Source organism: Carettochelys insculpta, chromosome 6 (assembly GCF_033958435.1).
Source record: "Carettochelys insculpta isolate YL-2023 chromosome 6, ASM3395843v1, whole genome shotgun sequence".
NCBI lineage: Eukaryota > Metazoa > Chordata > Testudines > Carettochelyidae > Carettochelys > Carettochelys insculpta.
The window spans coordinates 92,307,222-92,327,228 of NC_134142.1; the positions used below are offsets into that span (position 1 = coordinate 92,307,222).

The 20,007-nt window shown below is 45.0% G+C and overlaps 1 protein-coding gene across 1 annotated transcript in view; it reads right to left on the reverse strand.

Moving 5' to 3' along the window:
- SPON1 (spondin 1) overlaps positions 1 to 20,007 on the reverse strand; it is a 361,777-nt gene that overhangs the window by 211,360 nt on the left and 130,410 nt on the right. Inside the window, exon 6 of the mRNA XM_074997622.1 lies at positions 17,674 to 17,822. Coding sequence (XP_074853723.1) covers positions 17,674 to 17,822 — 149 coding nt within the window. The remainder of the gene's footprint in view (positions 1 to 17,673; positions 17,823 to 20,007) is intronic.

Genomic DNA, 20,007 nt, shown 5'->3' on the forward strand with positions numbered 1-20,007 from the left:
ACATCCCTCAGCGGGAGATCCCTGTGGGGGACACCACCATGCCCCTCTGCGTCATCGCAGATGCGGCCTACCCCCTCTGGCCCTGGCTCATGCACCCGTACATGGGGCATCTCTCTGCCAGCCAGGAGCGCTTCAACCAGCGCCTGAACCACGTGCGCCAGGTGGTGGAGCGCTCATTTGGCCGCCTCAAAGGGCGCTGGAGATGTCTCCTGACCCGCCTGGATGCGGGCCCCAACAACATCCCCGAGATTGTGGTGCCTGCTGCGCCCTGCACAATTTGGTGGAGAGCAAGGGGGAGGCTTTTTTTCAGGGCTGGGCTGTGGAAGCCGGCAGGGGCGACGTGCAGCCACCCGCTGCCCCTAGTCGCCAGGTGGACCCCGAAGGGACCCGGGTCTGGGAGGCCCTGTGGGCCCACTTTAAGGAGGCCGCGGGGTGAACTCTGCCAGGCCCCCCACTGCACGCCCCCCCCTTCCTTCACAACACTCCCTGCCCCTACGCCCACACCATGGAGCTCCCAACAGCACACCCCCCCGCTTCTCCTGTACAAATGACAGCACGCACTTGTGGCTAAAATTAAACTGTTTTTTCTTTTAGAACTGTTTTTTGTAACTATAATTAAAACAAGAACAAACTATATACAAGACGTCTTTAACAAAAGTAATCTGTACAAATAAAATAATAATAATAAAAAAGTTTGCATATAATAATATGGGTCTGTTGTTCAATAAAAAGAAAACCAGGGATGATAAGGAAGGGGAGAACTATTTACTTGGGGGGGGACGGGGCAAAGGGGGGCACAAATATAAATGAAACTGTCCATCATAGTCCTTTTCTGGAAAGAAACTATATACAAGGGAGGGGGGGCACGTCCCGGGCCCCACGCCTCTAAAGTCCAGCACTGGGGGTGGGCGGCCAGGAGCTCCGCCTCGGCCGCAGCCCTGTCCAGGGCTGGCTGGGGGCTGGGCGGACCGGAAGATATGTCTGGCGAGTCTCAGCTGGCCCCAGGTGTCCCTCAGCAGTCCGGCCCTCGGTGGTGGGGCGACGGCGGATGGGACAGTGACGTGCAGAGCAGCAGGCGGTGCGGTGGGTGGAGCAGGCAGGGCGGGCGCTGCGGCGGCCGGCGCGGCATGGGGGGGCCAAGTAGTCCACCAGGCGGATGAATGTGTCCATGTAGGCCCCCCATGCCTCTTGGCGCCAGGCCAGCGCCCGGCTCCTGCAGGTCCAGGCGGCATTGCTCCACCCGCAGGCGCTGCTCCGTGACCTCCAGCCGCCGCCGCCGGATGGCCAGCAGCTGGGGGTCCATCGCCGTCGGGTGTTGTTGCGGGGTCCGCCGTCTAGCCCGCCGTGGGGCCGGTTGGTCCTCTGCCGAGGGGCTTGCCTGGAGCGATGGCCCCGGAGAGGTCTCCGGGACCACTGATGCCTTGCCAGCGCCCTCTTCCGGTCCTTCCGATGGTGCAGCTGCGGAACACAGGAGGAGGGGGGTAAGAAGAATGGAGACAGGCGTTAGTGTGGGCCCCGAGCCATGGCCCTTGTCCCCCCACCCCTGTGCTGCAGGTTCCCCATCCCCGTCCCGGGAGATGCTGCTGTGATGGATGGGGTTCAGGGGTCCCCCTGCACTGCACCCCGTCCCCTGGCGGGAGTGACTCTCACTTCACTCAGCAGGGTCTGACAGGAGAGATTTCTTAGGCCACAGATGCCCAGTTTCTCCCAGGAGTGACAGCACAGCAGTCAGAGACAGTCCTTCCAACCCGTCCTGGGGAGAAGACCCCAAGGGGTGCCCCTCTGGGGTGTAGCTTTCCCCCTCCTCAGGCTGGCTGCCTTCCAGCTCTCCCATCCCCTAGCCTCCACCTGCGGCCCCCGCCCCGATTCAAAGCCAGCTCTGCTCCTCCCTCCTCTTTGTTCAGGGCAGAGGTGTCACCTGCCAGCTATAGCCCCAGGATCATCCTTTGCCCGTGGGAGCTATTCAGCTTGTTGCTCATATCTAGCCTGAGTCTCCCTTTTGCACTCCCCCGACTTCATCACATGCTGCTGCGGGGTGTCCCACCCCCTCCTCCCGGGGACCCCTTGAGGTTCCGCTCCCCCCTGCCCCGGGGATGGGGCATGGCACTGTCGTGCTGGGGGCGGGGGGCAGGGGCTGATGCACTCCTGTGAGGGACATGGCCCTGCTGTCCTTGGGGCCATGGCCATGTGGGGGGCCCTGGGCACATATCTATTACCCCCGCCCCTCAACCCCAGGGGTGTACACCAGAGGGGGGTACATACCTGTCGGTCCACTCCCACGGTCCGGAGATCCCCGGGGGGCGGACGCCCGGCTGCTGCTCCGGGAGGGCAGGAGGAGGATCTGCAGCCTGGACTCTGCAGAGGAGGAGCCCCCCTCCTCCTCCTGCTGCGATGGCCCGGGGGTGGGCTCCAGGGGGGGCCCCCGGGGTGTGGGGCTTACCTCCGGGGCGGACTCCGGCTGAAGGGCCTGCTGGGGCTCGTCGGCTGAGGTATCAAGGGTGGCCGGAGGGGAGGAGGTGTGCCGGGGGCCCAGGATGTCCCTGAGCTCCCTGTAAAAGGGGCAAGTGACGGGGGCGGCCCCAGATCGGCTGGCCGCAACCCGGGCCCGGGCGTAACCCTGCCGCAGCTCCTTAACCTTACTCCTGACATGGTCAGGAGTGCGGGCAGGGTGACCCTGGGCGGCCAGGCCCTTGGCCAGCCGAGCAAACGCATCTGTGTTCCGCCTCTTGCTCCCCATTACCTGGAGCACCTCCTCCTCACTCCAGAGCCCCAGCAGGTCCCGCAGCTCGGCCTCCGTCCAGGAGGGGCCCCGCTGCCGCTTCCCAGCCTGGCTGCCCGCCTGGCTGCTCTGGCTCCCCTTGGGGGGGTCCCTGGGGGCGCTGGGGGGGCTGCCGGGCAGCCATGGCAGGTGCTGGCGCTGTTCTGGGTGGCTGAAGGACGTGCAGGCTGGTCGCGTGTCTGGGCTGCCGCCTGCACGTTCCCTCAGCTTCCTGCACAGGGAGGGAGGGGGAGGGGACCTTTAAGGGGCCGCTCCACGCGGCCACCATTGAGCTGAGGGGCTGGAGAGAGCGTCTCTCAACCCCTCAGCTGATGGCCGCCATGGAGGACCCCGCAATTTCGATGTTGCGGGACGCGCAACGACTACACGGTCCCTACTTCGATGTTGAACGTCAAAGTAGGGCGCTATTCCCATCCCCTCATGGGGTTAGCGGCTTCGACGTCTCGCCGCCTAATGTCGATGTTAACTTCGAAATAGCGCCTGACGTGTGTAGCCGTGATGGGTGCTATTTCGAAGTTAGTGCCGCTACTTCGAAGTAGCGTGCACGTGTAGACACGGCTATACAACATTTCAAAGAGCACTGGACAACATCCATAATTAATCTCCATTTAAATGCCTATAAAGCTGAAGGAAAGAGGGCAAGTTGCGTGTGCTAGCAATAGTGGGGAAGGGTTACAGAAAAAAATATTGCTGTAAAATTAGTGTCTAATTATCATCTGTCCTAAATTAATTCGGCAGCATGAATCCAGGGTATTAAAAATATGAAAAGTGTAAGCCAACAGGGAATATTGATATGTTTTTGTCTTCAGAACATGTTAATTTCTTCCAATCTTCCTTTTGTTAAAGTGATGATAAAATTACTCACAAAATTCCATCTGAAATTCCATGGTTGTTTTCTGTCAGGTCTATTTTATTTCTAATTAATTTTAGATAAGTCAGATCCTTTCTGAAATGAAATACAATAAGCTTGCCTAAGGTGAACTGAGTGAAGATACTTTAGAGATGAGAAGTCAGCAAACGTTTTCACTCAAAGAATTTCTTTTTCCATCCCTTCTTTGTTCATTTATAACCCCAGAGATTTAACACATGAATTATCATCCTGTACCTATGAAACATTTGACAGAGAGTTTTAGTAAAACTTGTATTTGCTATGGCTTCCCTTCCAGGCTGCCAGAAGAAGTTAATAAAGAGTAGATCAGTTGTCCCAGATTACAGCACAAAGCAAAATTTACCTTATACATGGCCATCCATGCAAAACCATCACACAGTCTTCACAATAAAAACCACATATCAAAGAGTAAGGCATGACCAGTCAATCAGAAAAGTTGATGATTCAGATTTTGCCCTCTGGCTTTTCAAGCGCTGAATAAAGGTTCATGGTTCACGGTTCACAAGCATCCAACTAATATTGTATTATATCAACTGTAGTATGTCTACAGTTACTATTATTTCATTCATAGTGCAAACAGAGCACTTTTGAAATAAAAAAGAGATTAAGTTAATTCTCCTGATGTCTTCTTAAAAGCTACACTCGCTAACTGTCCCTTAATATTAAATAGACAGGAACACTATTGTATATATTCTTGACTGTAAGAAATAATACAATATGATGCCATACCGGACACTAGCACACATATATTCAGTCTCATGCTTTACATCACAAGGCACAGAGGGAAAGGAAAAGATCTCCTGCACACTCTTCAAGAAACATTCATTTTAGACAGTGATGAACTGATTTTTTTAATTGAAAGAGAGATGAAAGAGAGCTGTCCAAATATTCAAAAGAAACTGTGCCTTTTTAGATGTTTCATAGCATTTTTAAAAATGTCTACAGTAAACATAAAAAATGACATTATAAAATCATTTAAAGACAATATTAAGTTATACAACATCCATGTATATTATAGGCTGCTCGACACTTTCCTTTATGAAACCCTGTTTTCAATTGCTTATACTTTGGTCAAACTTGCTTTTCACCTGAAACTTTCCATGCTGGATTTCTGCCCAAGTAAGATTTTTTTTGGGGGTGGAGGGAAGTGGTGGGAGTCAGGGAGGGGAGGAGGAGGGAAGAGCAGACAGGGGTTGAAATTTTCAGCCTAAACAGTTCAGCTATAGCTGAAATGATCACTAGGTATGGAAAGATATGCTGTATTGCCCATGTAAAATATTCTTGAGAACTGTGATGGTTTGAAGCACTGATTTGAAATTTGGCAAGAGGTGGCCTCTCTGTCACGGATGTGTCTTGAACATCTGCTCAAATTGGGCAATTTATATACCTTTGAAAATTGCAGTTCATAGACTCAATTTTGTGCTCAGTAAATTTTATCAGCTATGTTCACCAAACTCTCTCTGTAATGAGCATGCTCCAGCCTAGGGCTGAACTGGACTTTCCCTGCAATTACAGCTCTCTGGTGTTATAGATAATCTGGGCCATGCACCCAGAACCTGAACTAACGGCAGATCTTCTCTCCTGTGCTCTCAGTAAGACCTTCCTGGTGCCCGGAGGAAGATGCTTTCTGCGGTGAGGCAGAGTGGTCTCCTCCGGATCGGAGAGTAAGGGAACACTACACTTTGCTTGATGGGAGGAGCCAAACCTGCCCTGCCCCGCTTGCCAGAAGTACCAGGGTAGACAGGAAGTATATTTAAAGGAAGGCCCCTCATTTGGGCCATGGCTGGCAGAGGAGATGGAAGCCTCCGTGTTGCTGCAATACTCAGGAATTGAATCTGTGCCCAGCTGCACCTTGCTCCTGGAGAAGATAGACCCAGAAAAGGTGTCACCTGCTCTACCATTGGCCATATACTTCTAGGAGCCCATGGGTGGCTGACTCCCCTCCTGGGGCCTGGTGCTCCAGAAACCCCCTTGCTAGCATCCTAGACTGTCTGCTGCAAGCATAAATTCCTTTCTGAGCCCTAGACTGAGTGGGCTTTCCTCCCCATACCCAAATCCCAGTTGACTGTGTTCATTTTCTGGTTGTCTCTGCTGGCAGGGTTAGGCTACAGCCTGCCACTGCCCAGCCCTTCCCAAGGGCGAGGGCCCTGCACTCCAACACGCTGTCAGCCCTATTGTAGGGCCTTGTTACAGAGACTCTGCAGAGACCCTCACCTGCAAGGACAAGAGCCCCAATTCTTTTTGTGTGTTTGCCTGTGGGCCCAGAACTCTGGACAGTGTATGGTTTGCACCTTCCCTCTGTGCGATCTCAGACTAAGGACTAAAGCCCCCAACAGAGGAAGCTTCCCTCTGGACCAGAGAGAATTACACTGCTTTAGTCAAATGCAAAGGAGACAGCCACAATGTTGTATGTGGGGTGTGAGAGGGAAGAAGGTTGGGAGAAGCTTGGGGAAGATAATTAGGAGCCTTACACAGATATCATATATGTGTGTGTATGTGTATTATAGGCAGGGCTTTTACGGCCTAGGTTTGCCACTCACACAAGCTTTTTTATTGTTTTTAAGAAGCTGTTTGAGAAAAATCAGAGAGTTTTCCAATTTTTCCCAGGATATTAAAAATCCTGGGTTTTGTCAGTCACATTCCCTCTGGCTCCTCCAACCAGAGCAGTGGTAGCAGGGGGCATTGAGGGTAACACCACCATGGCAGAGGGAACTCTGGATCTTTAGTGGCTGGAAGCAGAGGGGATAGCCCAGCTCATGAAGGAGCAGGACAGGGTCAGCATCCAGCCATCACCACATGGTTACTGTTGGCAAGGGTTACTGCTGTACAGGAGCAGTGTAGATTTGACCAGCACTGCATCCTCCTTGGAGAGGTCAGTGCTTGAGGCAGCTCCAGGAACAGCTGTTGCCCTCTGCCAGAACCATTATAGGGAGAGAGTCCCCAGGACAGGGTGGTATCTGAGAATGTAAGGGCAAATGTAGGCAAAGGCAGCATTTTTGCCACTTGAAGTGGCAACTCTACTTGCTGCCTTTAACTAATATGATCTGATTAATTCCATTATTTTTCCCCCATTATTCATAACTTTGTCAAACCACTGGGGCTGATTTTTTATGTCAGGTGTTTGCCTCAGGCAGATTTTCTTTCCCCCGCAATTTTAAGCTAGAATGAAACAAGGATGATGGAAACACTTTCCTCTATGTGTGTGTGTGGGAAGGAAACACTTGCAAGAATAAAAAAGCAGTCCAGTAGCACTTTAAAGAGTAACAGAATAATTTATTAGGTGATGAGTTTTTGTGGGACAGACCCACTTCTTCAGATCATAGCCATACCAGAACAAACTCAATATTTAAGGCACAGAGAACCAAAAATAGTAATCAAGGTTGACAAATCAGAAAAAGATTATCAAGATGATTGCATTTGGAGAGAAAGATGATGTCTGTTTGGATAATATTTTTCTGATTTGTCAACCTTGATTACTATTTTTGGTTCTCTGTGCCTTCAATATTTAGTCTGTCCTGGTATGGCTATGATCTGAAGAAGTGGGTCTGTCTGATGGAAGCTCATCACCCAATAAATTATTCTGTTACTCTTTAAAGTGCTACTTGACTGCTTTTTTGTTTTGATAGTATCTAGACTAGCACGGCCTTCTCTCTGTTACCTTGCAAGAATGTAATTCTAGCATTCTCTTGCTTTGTAAAGTGGGCTTGAAATTTGGCCAAGGAGGTCATTCTGAATGAGAAATGTGCCTTTTCTCACATCTGTGGAAAAACAGCACACTTAACCAAGCCTCCAAAAAATATCTGGTTTCCCCCATTCTTGTGAGTAGTTATCTCCACTGTGCCTGTTCTAGTGAGACTTTCATTGCAGGACAACGAAACTGAGAACAGGAAACTCCTCCTCCTTTCTCAATACTTCCACTGTGTCAGCCACGGCAGGAGGAGGGAAAAAAATATCAAAACCAACCTGACTAGAATGCAAAGGGTGAGAAGTGTGTTGAGATGATGCAGGAAGAGCAAGGTCAGGAGGAGCGGTGGACAGGAGAAGGGAAGGATCTGGATAAGAGCAGCTGAGTTACGGCACAGGGTAAGAAGGTTCTATAACCAGTAGGCACAGTCTTCTCCATAAATTGGAATGGAATCCAGGAATGCTGAGCCTCTACACCCTTCTGCTATCAACAAATGCTTGTTAAACCCACAGGCAACTTGTCATTCATTCACTTCTAATTGCTGGTCCAGCCCTCTACTGTAACCAGTAACTCCAGTAGTTCAAGTGGTAGAGGATTGCACAGGCCCATGGACAGGTAGTAGCAAGGTGGGCAACTGCCCTGGCGCCTGGAGAATCAAAGGGGCCCAGAGCTCCCACCACTGCTGGGCCCCTTTGAATTGCTGCTGGAGTGCCAGAGCATCCCTCTGTGCTGCTCTGAGGGACGGAGTGGGTTGGGGGGGGCAGCACTGCCGTCTGGGTGGCACTAAGGGCTGACTGCCCAAGGCTACACCCACTGCTGGCTGAGGCCCTGCTCCTTCTGGAGGTGCAGAGCAGTTGCTCCTTACATCTTGTCTTGGGGCCCAGGATGGCTGTTGGCCCTGCTGTGACTGTGATATGGAAGCAGAGGTACAAACTTTGCTGATGAATCCCAAGTTGCTGACTAATTCCACATGATTGAAATTGTGGACAATTAGGAAATTACATAAAAATAATTATACCAAAGAATGTTGAAGTAGCACAGTCAAGCATTCAAAAGTTAGGAAATGCTGGAGTTCAGAGTGCCAGTGAAGACTTTATTTGGCTTACTTTATCACTAATTTCATGATTGTATACTACTTTTCCCCTACAGAACCTCTGACTTATTCAGGGAATTTAACAGGTATTCCGAGGTTAGTCAGGGCTGCATCGTAAGTTAACCCGTTGTCCATAGGACCCCAGCATCATTTATATAGAAGTTGGAACATGTGCAATGAGTGAGGAAGACAAAGGATGCTGTGGGGTTGCCAATTTTGGTTGGCTGTATTCATCATGTGACAATCTTGAATTTCTGGAAACTCCAGGGCAATTTTGGACGGTTGGCAACTCTAGGCCACCAGGCTAAGGCTTCTGCCAGAGTTTCTACATAATGCCCGGTAAGTCATATAAATACACTGTTCACACTCATCATACATTCCTCACTGCCTGAGTATCTGTTGTGAGACAGATCAGTAGCAGTGTGGGTATTGAGAAATTCTGCAACTCTGGACTCAAGTCCACAGGAACTGTCTTTTGGACATATAGAATGCTACAAAATGTTAAGTACTGTCAAAAGCCCTGAGCACCCCAAATTAATAGAAATTCGACATGTTTTGTTTTCCTTCCTGAGCCTGATTATGTTAGGTGTAAATGGGGATATGATCATTAATCCCTAAGGCTAAATTTAGACTAAAGTCTTCTGTCATCAGAGTGTGCATCCAGACTACAGATCTGTCAGTAGAGATCTGCCATTCAAGAGCATTCTGTCAGCATCCCTGTACACCTTGTTCCATGAAGAAGAAAGGATGTCTCAACAGATGAGGTTTTTCCAACATCTGACCCAGTGTGGATGGGCCAAATTTTGGAAAAAACTCTCCCGACAGAACTGTCAGCAATCTAGACATAGCCTATTGTTATGTCTACACAGCAGGCTTTTCTGAAATTAACTCTTCTAGAACAGCTATTCTGAAATACCTTATTTCCAAACAACACGGCTACACACAAAAAGGCATTTCAAAATAGCACTTAGCTATTTCAACACACATGGTCTAAACACATAGGGGCCGTGTCTACAATACAAAAATAACTTCACGCTTGAAGGTCTACACACCCTATCTGGAAGTTAAACTTTGAAATAGGGCTCTACTCCATTCCCGGGAATGGAGAAAGGACTTTGAAGTAAGGAAAAACGTGTGTAGACTTGCTGCAGGCTACCTCAAAGTAGCACCTATCTTCTAAGTTAACTTTGAAGTTAGTTCCTAGTATAGACACACCAATGCTGTGTCTAGATTCAGTCCGGCTGCTGGGAGCGTGCTGCAAATAAGGGCTCACGAAATTGCAAATGGCCATTCATTTGCACATTCACATGAATCATTTGCATATGTATAGCAGAAAACAAGCAGTGTAGACCTAGTTCTGCCACCAAAACCCCCCTCATTTTCCAGGCATAATGGGCTGGCAACAATCAGGGATAAGGGGCTGGCGACAGAGGGTTTTTTTGTCAGCAGAACTACGTCTATACTGCTTGTTTTCTGCCACAAATATGGAAACAACTGCGTGAATATGCAAATGAGTGTCCACTTGCAATTTCTAGAGCCCTCATTTGCATCATGCTGCTGGCAGCCAGAGTGAATCTAGATGCAGCCTTAGAACCTATTTCAGACAAAAACCATTGGACTCACTATGGTTTATTTTGAAACAGGCTCTATTCCCTACCTTACCAGCACCTGTTTTGAAATAGGCACTATTCCTTCTGAAATGAGGTTTACCAATTTTGAAATAAGACAGGCATTATTTCAAATTTATGTTGAAATAGTGGTTGCCTTGTGTAGCCACTAGGTTAGTTATTTCAAAATAACATCTATTGTTTCAAAATAACTTTGCTGTGTAGACCTACCTTAAGGGTAAAGATTACTTCTTTAATATTTGTGAGCAACTCATACTATGGCAAGAGGAGCACTGAAACCTCCAAGAGAATAACCTTCCACAGTGCAGGGTATGGAGCAGTACCTTTCTCTCTCTCTCTCTCTCTCTCTCACACTCACACAGTTTTCCATTTTAAAATGCTTTTTCAAAGTTCAGTCACCACCGAGTTTAGGTTCCCATAATTTCCTTAATACAATGCTGATTGATTTTGCAAAAAATGGAGCAATCAGTAACCACGCTGGTATCTTGAGACTTCTGCTCAAGCCCTGCTGGTGCTTCTGTTCCCTGGGAAATGTGCAACAGTACCACAAGAGAGTAAGTGCTAATTATCATGGTGCCTGGGTAGTCTGAATTGCTCCAAAGTGCATTACCCTTGCACTGTTGACAGTTTGGGCTCTAGTACAAAGAATTTGATAGTGGTCTCCTACATCGTTACAGGAATAAGATACTGCATGAAATGCCCAGGAATCAGAGAAGGCAAGTCTGCTTGTTATAAAGCTTATGACACTTTTACTGTTACTACAGAGGGCTGACTTCACTATTCAGAGAACACAAGTTCAACAGACACATTAGAAAAAAAGAAAGTTCAAGCAACCAAAAAATTCATGAGACTAGGCTAGAAAGCTCTCCTATTACATATAATTAATTATACATACTGTATACCTAGCTATCTCTAGATAGTAATTACAAAATCATGCGGTTTGATGGCTGGTTGAGTTCTGGGCAACTTCAGTATTCACAGCCCACACTGTTTTAGTGCCTGCATTCATTAGATATGCACAGTCCCCAGTTACTGCAGAACTGATCCATGTACTATAGTCCTGCTCCAGTAGGAGTGTTTTCATTGACTTTAATGGATTTCACATAAGCTTCTATTATTGTATATATTTGTATACAGCAGTTATTCCTTCAAACCATAATTGCCATTACTGGAAAGTACAGTAAACCCTTGAGATACTCACAACTAAGTTGCGTGTGTCTTGGTTAATGTGACTGTCATCCCTGACAGGAGTGGGAAACCTAGGGAGTGAGAAACCCCTAATTCCTGTCAGGGGCAGCAGATTGACTCTTGCTGCCACTGACAGGAGCAGTTTCCCGGTCCCTGGAGCTTTGGGGAGCAAGTAATCAGGTGGAAGCCTGGCTCCTAGCTCCCCTCCACTTGCAGAGCCAGGAAACTGAGCACGGAAGCAGCCATGTGCTGGTCAGTTTCCCGGCTGCTGCAAGTCCAGGGGAGCTGGGAACCAGGGGTTCCAGTCTCCCCTCAACTTGTGCGGAAATTTGAGTTACACAGAGATTGCAGGAACCCAACCTCTGTGAAACTTGTGACTTTACTGTACATTATTGAATAGGTTCCATATACTGGGCTAATATGCACAGACTGGAGAACTTAACACTCAAAGTTTTTTTTTAAAAAAAAAGCAGGGAATTTCTTCACTGAATTAGTCTTTACTATATAAAATTCAAGCTGCTTGTCATCTCCACAAACCACCTCCATGATTGTTCCTATTTCCATACAGTCTCTCCCCTTTCCTCCACTTTTGCTGCTCCCTCCTTTTTATCTTCAGCTAACTCTGGACTTCAAAGCCAAGCCTTCTTTATCGACACAGGAAAGTTAGCCCAATTCAGTACAGGGTCAGCATCCATCCCACTTTTACTGGGGCAGTCCCTTATTTAAACTGTCTCACAGGTGTCCCGACTCTTTAAAGAAAATGGACAAACTGTCCCGTGTTTTGCGGGGCTCCTGTTCCTCAGCACCTGGTGTCTTGGAGCAGCAGCCTCCACTGCCTGGGAACCCTGCTGCAGGGCAGCTGCCCACTTCCCCAGTGCCCCATGCCTTGAGGCAGCAGCTCAAGGAGCTCCTCTGTGGGGTGGCTGCCCCGTTCCCCAGGACTCCATGATGGCAGCACCTGCTGCTGGTGAGTTCCACCGTGGGTCAGCTGTCCTGTTCCCTGCTCCCTCCCAACTGGCATGCTGTGGAGCCCCCCATCCCTAGTGCTTCAGTATGGGACAGGCCCCATTGCCAAAGAGTGCTGACATGGGACAGCAGCCCCCCATTCCTGAAGGCTGGTGTCCCGTATTTGCCATAGGGCAATGTGGTCATCCGAATTCAACATCACATAATTTGTAAAGCAAGGAGCTAATAACTGCTTGTGGGAGGAGCTGGTACACTATCCCCATTCTACACTTTCAACCAACCCATCTCAAAATACTGCTAACTCACAGCAATATATTTAGTCTCTCAAAAGTTACCTGAAACTGCCTAGGCCAAGCCATAACTTTGCTTGGTCTATGCACTGTATTCCTATTGTTCAGATACAGGACTGTGAAGGACCGGTCTCAGCTACTATACAGGCACAAATTAAAGCTCTTTTCAGGCTATTTTGTGTGGGTCTGTTATGTTGGTAATTTAAATAGTTTCCTTAGAAATGGCCAGAATGCACCCTTCCCTGCCACCATATACAAGTTATATATAGTCTTTTGCACTATATTCCTTTTTCATTGCATTTATACAGTGTTCTTTGGAAGAATCAAGCCACTCAATGGTGAAAAAGAAACGTGTAAAATCCAGGCCTACTTTGCACACCAATCCTCACAGAGCTCGTTAGAAAAAAATACAGTGAGAACACACTCACTAGTAAGTGATTGCTTTTTCTTTTATATGTCTCTCTGTTAAATTCATTCACTGATGTGTTTGGTTTTCAGCTTAGAGAAGAGGGATGGAGACAACTATTTAGCTTTAGTGAAATGTATTCCAGCTCCTTTTAAAAGATTATTTCTGCATTCTTTGTCCATAGGAACCTAATGTAAAATTCAGTAGTTTTTGGGACTTATATCTCGACTGAGATGTCAGATGAAATTTAACAGGCATCATTAAAGCAATTTAAATTTTTCTTTGGGCAGACTTCATTCTGAGCAGTCTAAACTCTCAGGATAACAATCTGGGTATTATTTTGAAGAGCTCAAGACAGATCTATTCCAGGTGCAGTGGAGACTAAAAATGACTACAATTTTAGGCTGTGTGTGATTATGTGAGTATAGTAACCAATGGTACATTTTCACCTGTGTTCAGTTTTGTTCACCTCATCTTAACAAAAAAAAAAAAAAAAATCAATTTGTAGTGTATGTGCTGAATTAAATCAAGGACTATGAAAGCGATCATTGTGATAATTACTGAATAGGAAAAAGCAGAACTCACATCAAGATTTACAATTTCCCATACTACAAGAACAAGGAAGTATGTGATTTCACTGAAGGCAGACATGTTAAAAGGAAATGCATATTTATTTCATATATAATGATTTTAAATGTTTAATCATGTTAAAATTTATCTAGCCAATAAGGAATGATTCATCTGCTTAACCAAATACAGATGCACAATTATACTGTGAATGTAAAATGAAGTACTAAATAAAAGGAATGTGTAGATTTTGATAAAACATGCACTTTGACAGAAATGGACTTTGCACAGTTGAAAAGATAAAAGATACTACAAACCCCTTACTATTTTGAGGTCTAATTCCTAATAGTCTTAGCCAATTAAAAACAATTACTGTGGACCTCATAGTAAAAATAACAAAGATTTATGATCCAATCTAGACTGTTAGGAGACTCTAGGGACTGTTTGCTTGTTAAAAGCAAATTTTGTAAGGCATTCAAGTGTCCTATTAAAATCATGCTGTTCTCTTTCAAATCAAAGATACAAAAGGCAACCTATGAAACTATGCTTTAAGCCACTTTAAACAAAAAAAAATTTCTCACTTACTACTGAGCAAGTGAACTTAGTATTTGATTTCTTCCTTTTTTTCACTCCCCAGACTTTTTAGCAAAGCCTACAGAAGTAACCAAATGATACGAGAACACAGTTTGATGTTTCCCAGGCATTTTTTTGGTTTGTGTCCTACCTGACGTTCATGATGAAAAAAAATCTTAAGCCTACTCTTTGTTTTTATTTCAATCCTGTGTTCTTGGTTATAAAATATATGTAAGTGAAAGAGTTTGGAGCGGTTAGATCAAGTTGAACCCCTAGACAGTTCTTTCTACCCTACAAGTGATGATAGTCAGAAGAGGCTGACATTTCTAAATGTCACCTAAGCACAGTGAATAGTAGACATTCTAGTGATGCTGGTGAATAGCGCACCATTTAGGGTTTAACGCCAGGTAACTAATCAGGTCTAATTCTTCCATCCTTCCATGAGGAACTGGACTCTTTATTAGGGGGTTGATATGGAACAACTATTCTGGTCCAACTCATTGTACTCAATGGAATGACTTCATTTGAAGCTTGACTGGGCCTTACAGTTTAATCATTTTATCAAGTAACTTTTAGGAGTAAAGGTAAGATTTATTAAACAAATAACTACATCATCATTTGCCATTATGAATTCTATGGAAAAACAAAACTGCATCAGTTAATATGTTGTTGTTTAACAAGATTTTAGGTACACAAGACATGCTTAACAATTTATTAATAGTAATTAACTAGTAGAACCTATTAACTGATCCATGGCAATAATCTAAATCATTGCATTCATTTGAATAAGACTGCAATCAACAATTGCAATCAAAGACTTTACATAATGAAGTAATCAAGAGCCATTTAATTAATTTCAAAGGGCATTAACCTTTAGCCAACAGCATGTGATTTTAATCATCCCAGAAAGATAAAGTTATACCAAATGCAACTTTTCATTTATGGACAATGAGGTATCTGTATTCCTAGTTTTAAACCTGAGTACATACAAAGACTTTCCAGTGCAATTCTTTATTCTTGGAATAGCTATAGAGAAACAGTCTAGTTACTGTATTCGACAAAAGCTTGGCTTGGACATATGCTGTAAACCATAGCAGCAATTTGTTGTTTTCAAGTATTGAAACTTTTGCTATGAATTTTGCTGGATCTCAAGTAAGTACACTGTGCACACTTAATATTTTCAAGCCTAACAACACATAAAAGGGGGTATTCCCCAGATCTAACTATTCACTCTGATAAACATATTTAAAAATATGCTTAAGTAGAGCTGGTATGAAAGTGTCCATTGCTCCCTTGTGCTGCCCACCCACACACAGACAGCAGACCATGGTCTCCCCTCTTGCTGAACTGTGATGGTACATCATGGGAGACACAATCTAGTTTGGGAGTTTGCCCTACCAGGCAGAAAAGTGGCACTTCCAAATTGAAATATTTGGTTTTCAGCCTAAAGTTTTCAATTTAGAGGAGTTTGGTTTGTCAGTAAGTTGAAATGTTCTGCCAAAAAGCAGGCACTTCTCAAAGAGTCTCTTTAGTTGAAATCCTAGTTTTCCATTGGGAAAAAAGTGTCACTGGAGAATTTTTAACCTCTTCTTGCATTTTATAGTTTAAAGCGGTTACTAACTGAACTCTTAGTAAACTCCATCTACTTTTCTTTTCTTGAACCTGGGAAACTTCCCAGCTTTTAATGGCCTGTAACTGCTCATTTGACTCATACTTAAAAGTGACATTAAAAGTCAGTATGTGTGATCACTGTAGTTCAGCATATTTAAGCGTTCCTATCACAAACATATACTGAGCATGAAGGACCCTCAAAGTCAAATCCAATTTCCACACACCCATCACTTCTAGAAAGTATCAGATGGCTACGGCCCTCTCTATAGCAATGGTGGTAGACTCAAGGCAGTGGGCTGAAAGGTCCTAATGGAGGGTCGATACACAGGACTACGGTTACACTACAGTGATCTGTCAACAGAAGCCTCTGTCATAAGAGATTTCTTGACAAAACTGTCAACAGACTGCATCCACACACAAAAGCCAATTGGAAGAGCGCTCAGCTCTGTCAACAGAATGGTTGGACTGTCCGGCCGGTCTCTCAACAAAACAGGCACAGTAGACAGGGAGCACAGTAGACAGAGCATCTCATTGTTCTGTATGCCCTATCTGTTAAGAGAAGGTCCCCCAGAACAGCCACACAGCTTTTTTGTCAATAGAACCTGTCAACAAAAAGCACTCTTCCTCATCTGGGAGAGGCAGAAGGTTGTTGGTGAATGTGCTGGGTTTTGTTGAGTTACTGCCCACAAATCCCATTTTGTGTGCGGATGGTCCACCAATATTGTCAACAAAACCGTGGTTTTGCCAGCAAAACTCACTGGTGTAACTGTAGCCAGGGAGTTGAGTGAGTTGTTTTCTGATTCCTGTATAGAAGGCACCTGAGACTCATTAAGAGCTTGCTTGTAAGAGCAGGCTGATTAGACACCTGTGGGCAGTTCAGGCCAGGAGGCTCATCTTGAAAAGGTTTTCCCAAGTAATAGAAGGGGAGGAGGCACCCTTAATTCAGCTAAAACCTTAATTGAGCTAAGGCCCTGATCAATACTGGGTACACCCGCTACAGGCTGCACGTCTGTCTTCTGGCACCTTCAGGACCAGACCAGCGCCAGATGACAGAATTTGCTGAACCACAGGAGGTCAATATTGTCTAGCAGCATTACCAAAACTTTCACTGGTTACTGGGCTCTGCGAAGACATTTGGGGTGAATTGCAGCTAAATAACAGCACAGAACACTGATAACAAGGACTGGTGGTTGAAAACAAACTTTATGGCACCATGGGAAACTTGGCCACAGCCACAATAAGTGGTCATCCAGCTAACTAAAATCATGCTGGATGACAGATGGTACCAGATGAGAGAGTTCCAGATTAGAGAAATTCAACCTGTAGTTAAATATAAACTGTTTAAAAACCATTTCCAGAAGCAGACTCCATTACAGATAATTGAAACTAAATGACGTATAGTTAAAGCTCTGCCTGTAACGATGCCAGTGGCCTGTCGGATCAGGTTTTTTAGTGCAACACTGCAAAGATGCTAGCAATTACAAGTGCTCTTCTGATCTGCTGAAACAATATTTTTAACTTGAACAGTTTGAGAAGTTACAGACACTGCATATGCTTTGCCCACTAGACTAAGCTAAAAATATTCATGAAATACAAAGTGAAAATCTGAAGGTACAATAGGCACAGGGCACGCTCATTGTCTAACTAGAATAGCAATCTTCAACATGTTCCTTTTACCAGATTAATTTTCAGTGAGACAATTTACGGTGACACTTGTAATTTTATTTTTGTAGCTCATGTTTCCACTTTTTAGGAGCTTGGCCTATGTCAATAACTTTAGAAACAATGAAAACTTTCCATCTTCAGACAACCTTCTTATTAGCTTCATACAAATATTCTTACACAGACAAATATTAAAGTACCACCAGAACACCACCCTAGTTGAACCAGTTAAAAAGCTAGCCAAAGCAATGACATTGCTGTACACATCAAGCAACACCATTCAACGTGAAAGCTAAGATATTCTTAAAAATAGACCATTATTTTTATTATGCTTACCTGTTGTCGAATTTCTTCTTCCATTTTTACGGGGGACCCCAACTCTGCAACTTGTTTAACACCTTCACTAGCATAGCCTCCATATTCCCACAGAACATAATTCTTGGAGTGAGAGCCACCAATGATTGCTGACCAATGATTAGCTCGTCCTTTAAATAATAATAATAATAAAACATAATTGGTTAGGAAGGGATAGGCACAATGACTTTCACACTGTTAAGAGATACTGCAGAAGGTGAAGACAGGCCTGCTTCCCTCTCTGGGCCAGAGCATATTATGCTGTCTCCTATAATAGTGAAATTCTGCCTCAAGTGTCCAATCCTGTCAAGTATGGAGCATCTCTCCTGAGGCTTATTGCATGTTTTCAGTGCCCAATAAACCCACAGTTCATGTCGCCTTAATGAGAAAAGAAGAACACTCTATTTCTCCATAACAAGAGAGCTGAAAGCCCCTAATATTTATTTAGCAATGAAATACATAAGTGTAGAAATAAACACTTTTCCCAGCTGGACAGTCACACCTGCCAACGCTGATCAACTAGTACCAGCCTTTCCTTCAACATTCCCACTTGGTAAACATAGCCGCCCCCATCAGCAATTTTTAATTAAGCTAAACAAAAACAAATATTCAAAATGTATTCTCCTTGACTTAAGCTCCTTCAGGCCACATGACTGGCACCATTTCAAGCAGCCACTTGTGGCCCAGCATGGCCCTGAAGTATGTTGTACTTCTGCTCCCTCTGTTGGCTCTCCCCTAGGTCAGAATACTTTAAAACTAAGTTTCCTTGTTCTGTGGGGCTTTATTTATTAAGTCTCTTACACCAAGAGAAACTTTCCCTTCAACCCTCTAGCACAATGTTTGTTTCCCTTGAATCAGGAATTCCTCAGCCCTCCTCCTGGGATTGTGCAATCTTTTGAGAGGAGGAGATTTCCCCTCCTTCAGTCAGCAGCTCTGTAGCCTTAATTCTGGGCTGCTAAATCACACAGACTTTCTTTCCTTGAGTCAGGAGGCTCATGAGCATCCTTCTGGGGTCTGCCTTGCTGATTAAGGCCAACTGCAGTGCTTATTCAGTTTTCAAACCTGGGCCTATGCTCCTCATCCCCAGGGGCAAAAGCGACCAGCAAGCAAATATCCCCCATTTGTTGCAGTCACCATCTGTTCTTGTAGGGAATTGCCTGATTTTCCCCTCAGGTGGAGAACATTCTGTATCAGGCTTGGATTAGTCCCAGGCTCTCCAGCCTCAGGGCACACCACTTTGTTACAGAGATATACAAGTATAATACAATTAAATCTAGAGAGTGCAGACTCTTGGACAGGTTTCTTCTGAAATCTGTTTAAAAATGTGGGTAAATAGGTAAGAAAATGGCAAAATTAGAGTGGGAGTTAGACAATGAAGTGTGGGGCAAACAGATAATGGAATTTGCCTCTGAAAACTGAAGCTAAAGAGGAACATCTTGTTAAAGCTATCCAGTTGAGGGAAAACCTTACCAGCTGAAAAAGGTATGGTCTTCTGAATATTTTATAGGAAGTAATTACACTAGATAACAACTTGGAACCATTTACCTCTGCTCTCTAGCACCTTCTTCTCAGTGAGCTGAAACTTTTTCATGTGAAATCATGATAAAGAGGAACACTTTTATGCACTCACACTTGTTCTACTTGTTCTCTCTGTGCTTTTGCATGTTTGCTTTTTTTGGTTACCACCAGTTTCATTAAACGCATTCTTTGTGTTTACAGAGCTGTAAGAATGGGGCAAAGAAGCAAGTTTCAAATCCACGTTCATTTATCTGCCTTGTTTGTTTTAAATATAAGGGTAACAGAGGGGACAACTGGTCACAGGCTACTAAAAGGTGAAGTGTGGGACTTGCTCAGGTTAAAAGAAAGAACAGCAGCCAGAAAGACAGGAATGTTACAGTAATGAAATCAAACTGTTACAATAATGAAATCACTAGTCAAGGATGTGGAAACAGGTGAGATAAACCCTGTGAATTGGTGGAGCAGACAGAAGGAAAAAAAAGAGCCAGCAAGCTACAAGGAGTTCTATTAATTGAATGTAAAAGTAAGGATCAAGTCGGGCAAGTATTAGATATTAAAACACCAGGAAAACTGAAAGTAAGCCAGCAACTGCCTAAGTAATTGATGGAGACAAGAGGAGTTTATAAACGGGGTGCCAATCAAAATGACAGAAGATAAAGTAAAGTAAGGCACAGGGGATGATAAGCTGCTCATAAACAAGAGTGAGGAAGAAAGCCATCAAAGAAAGCAGTGCTTGTTGCATTTAAGAGAGAAATCCTTCCAGATAGGGTAACAAAGGGATTTAACATTTTTAAACCA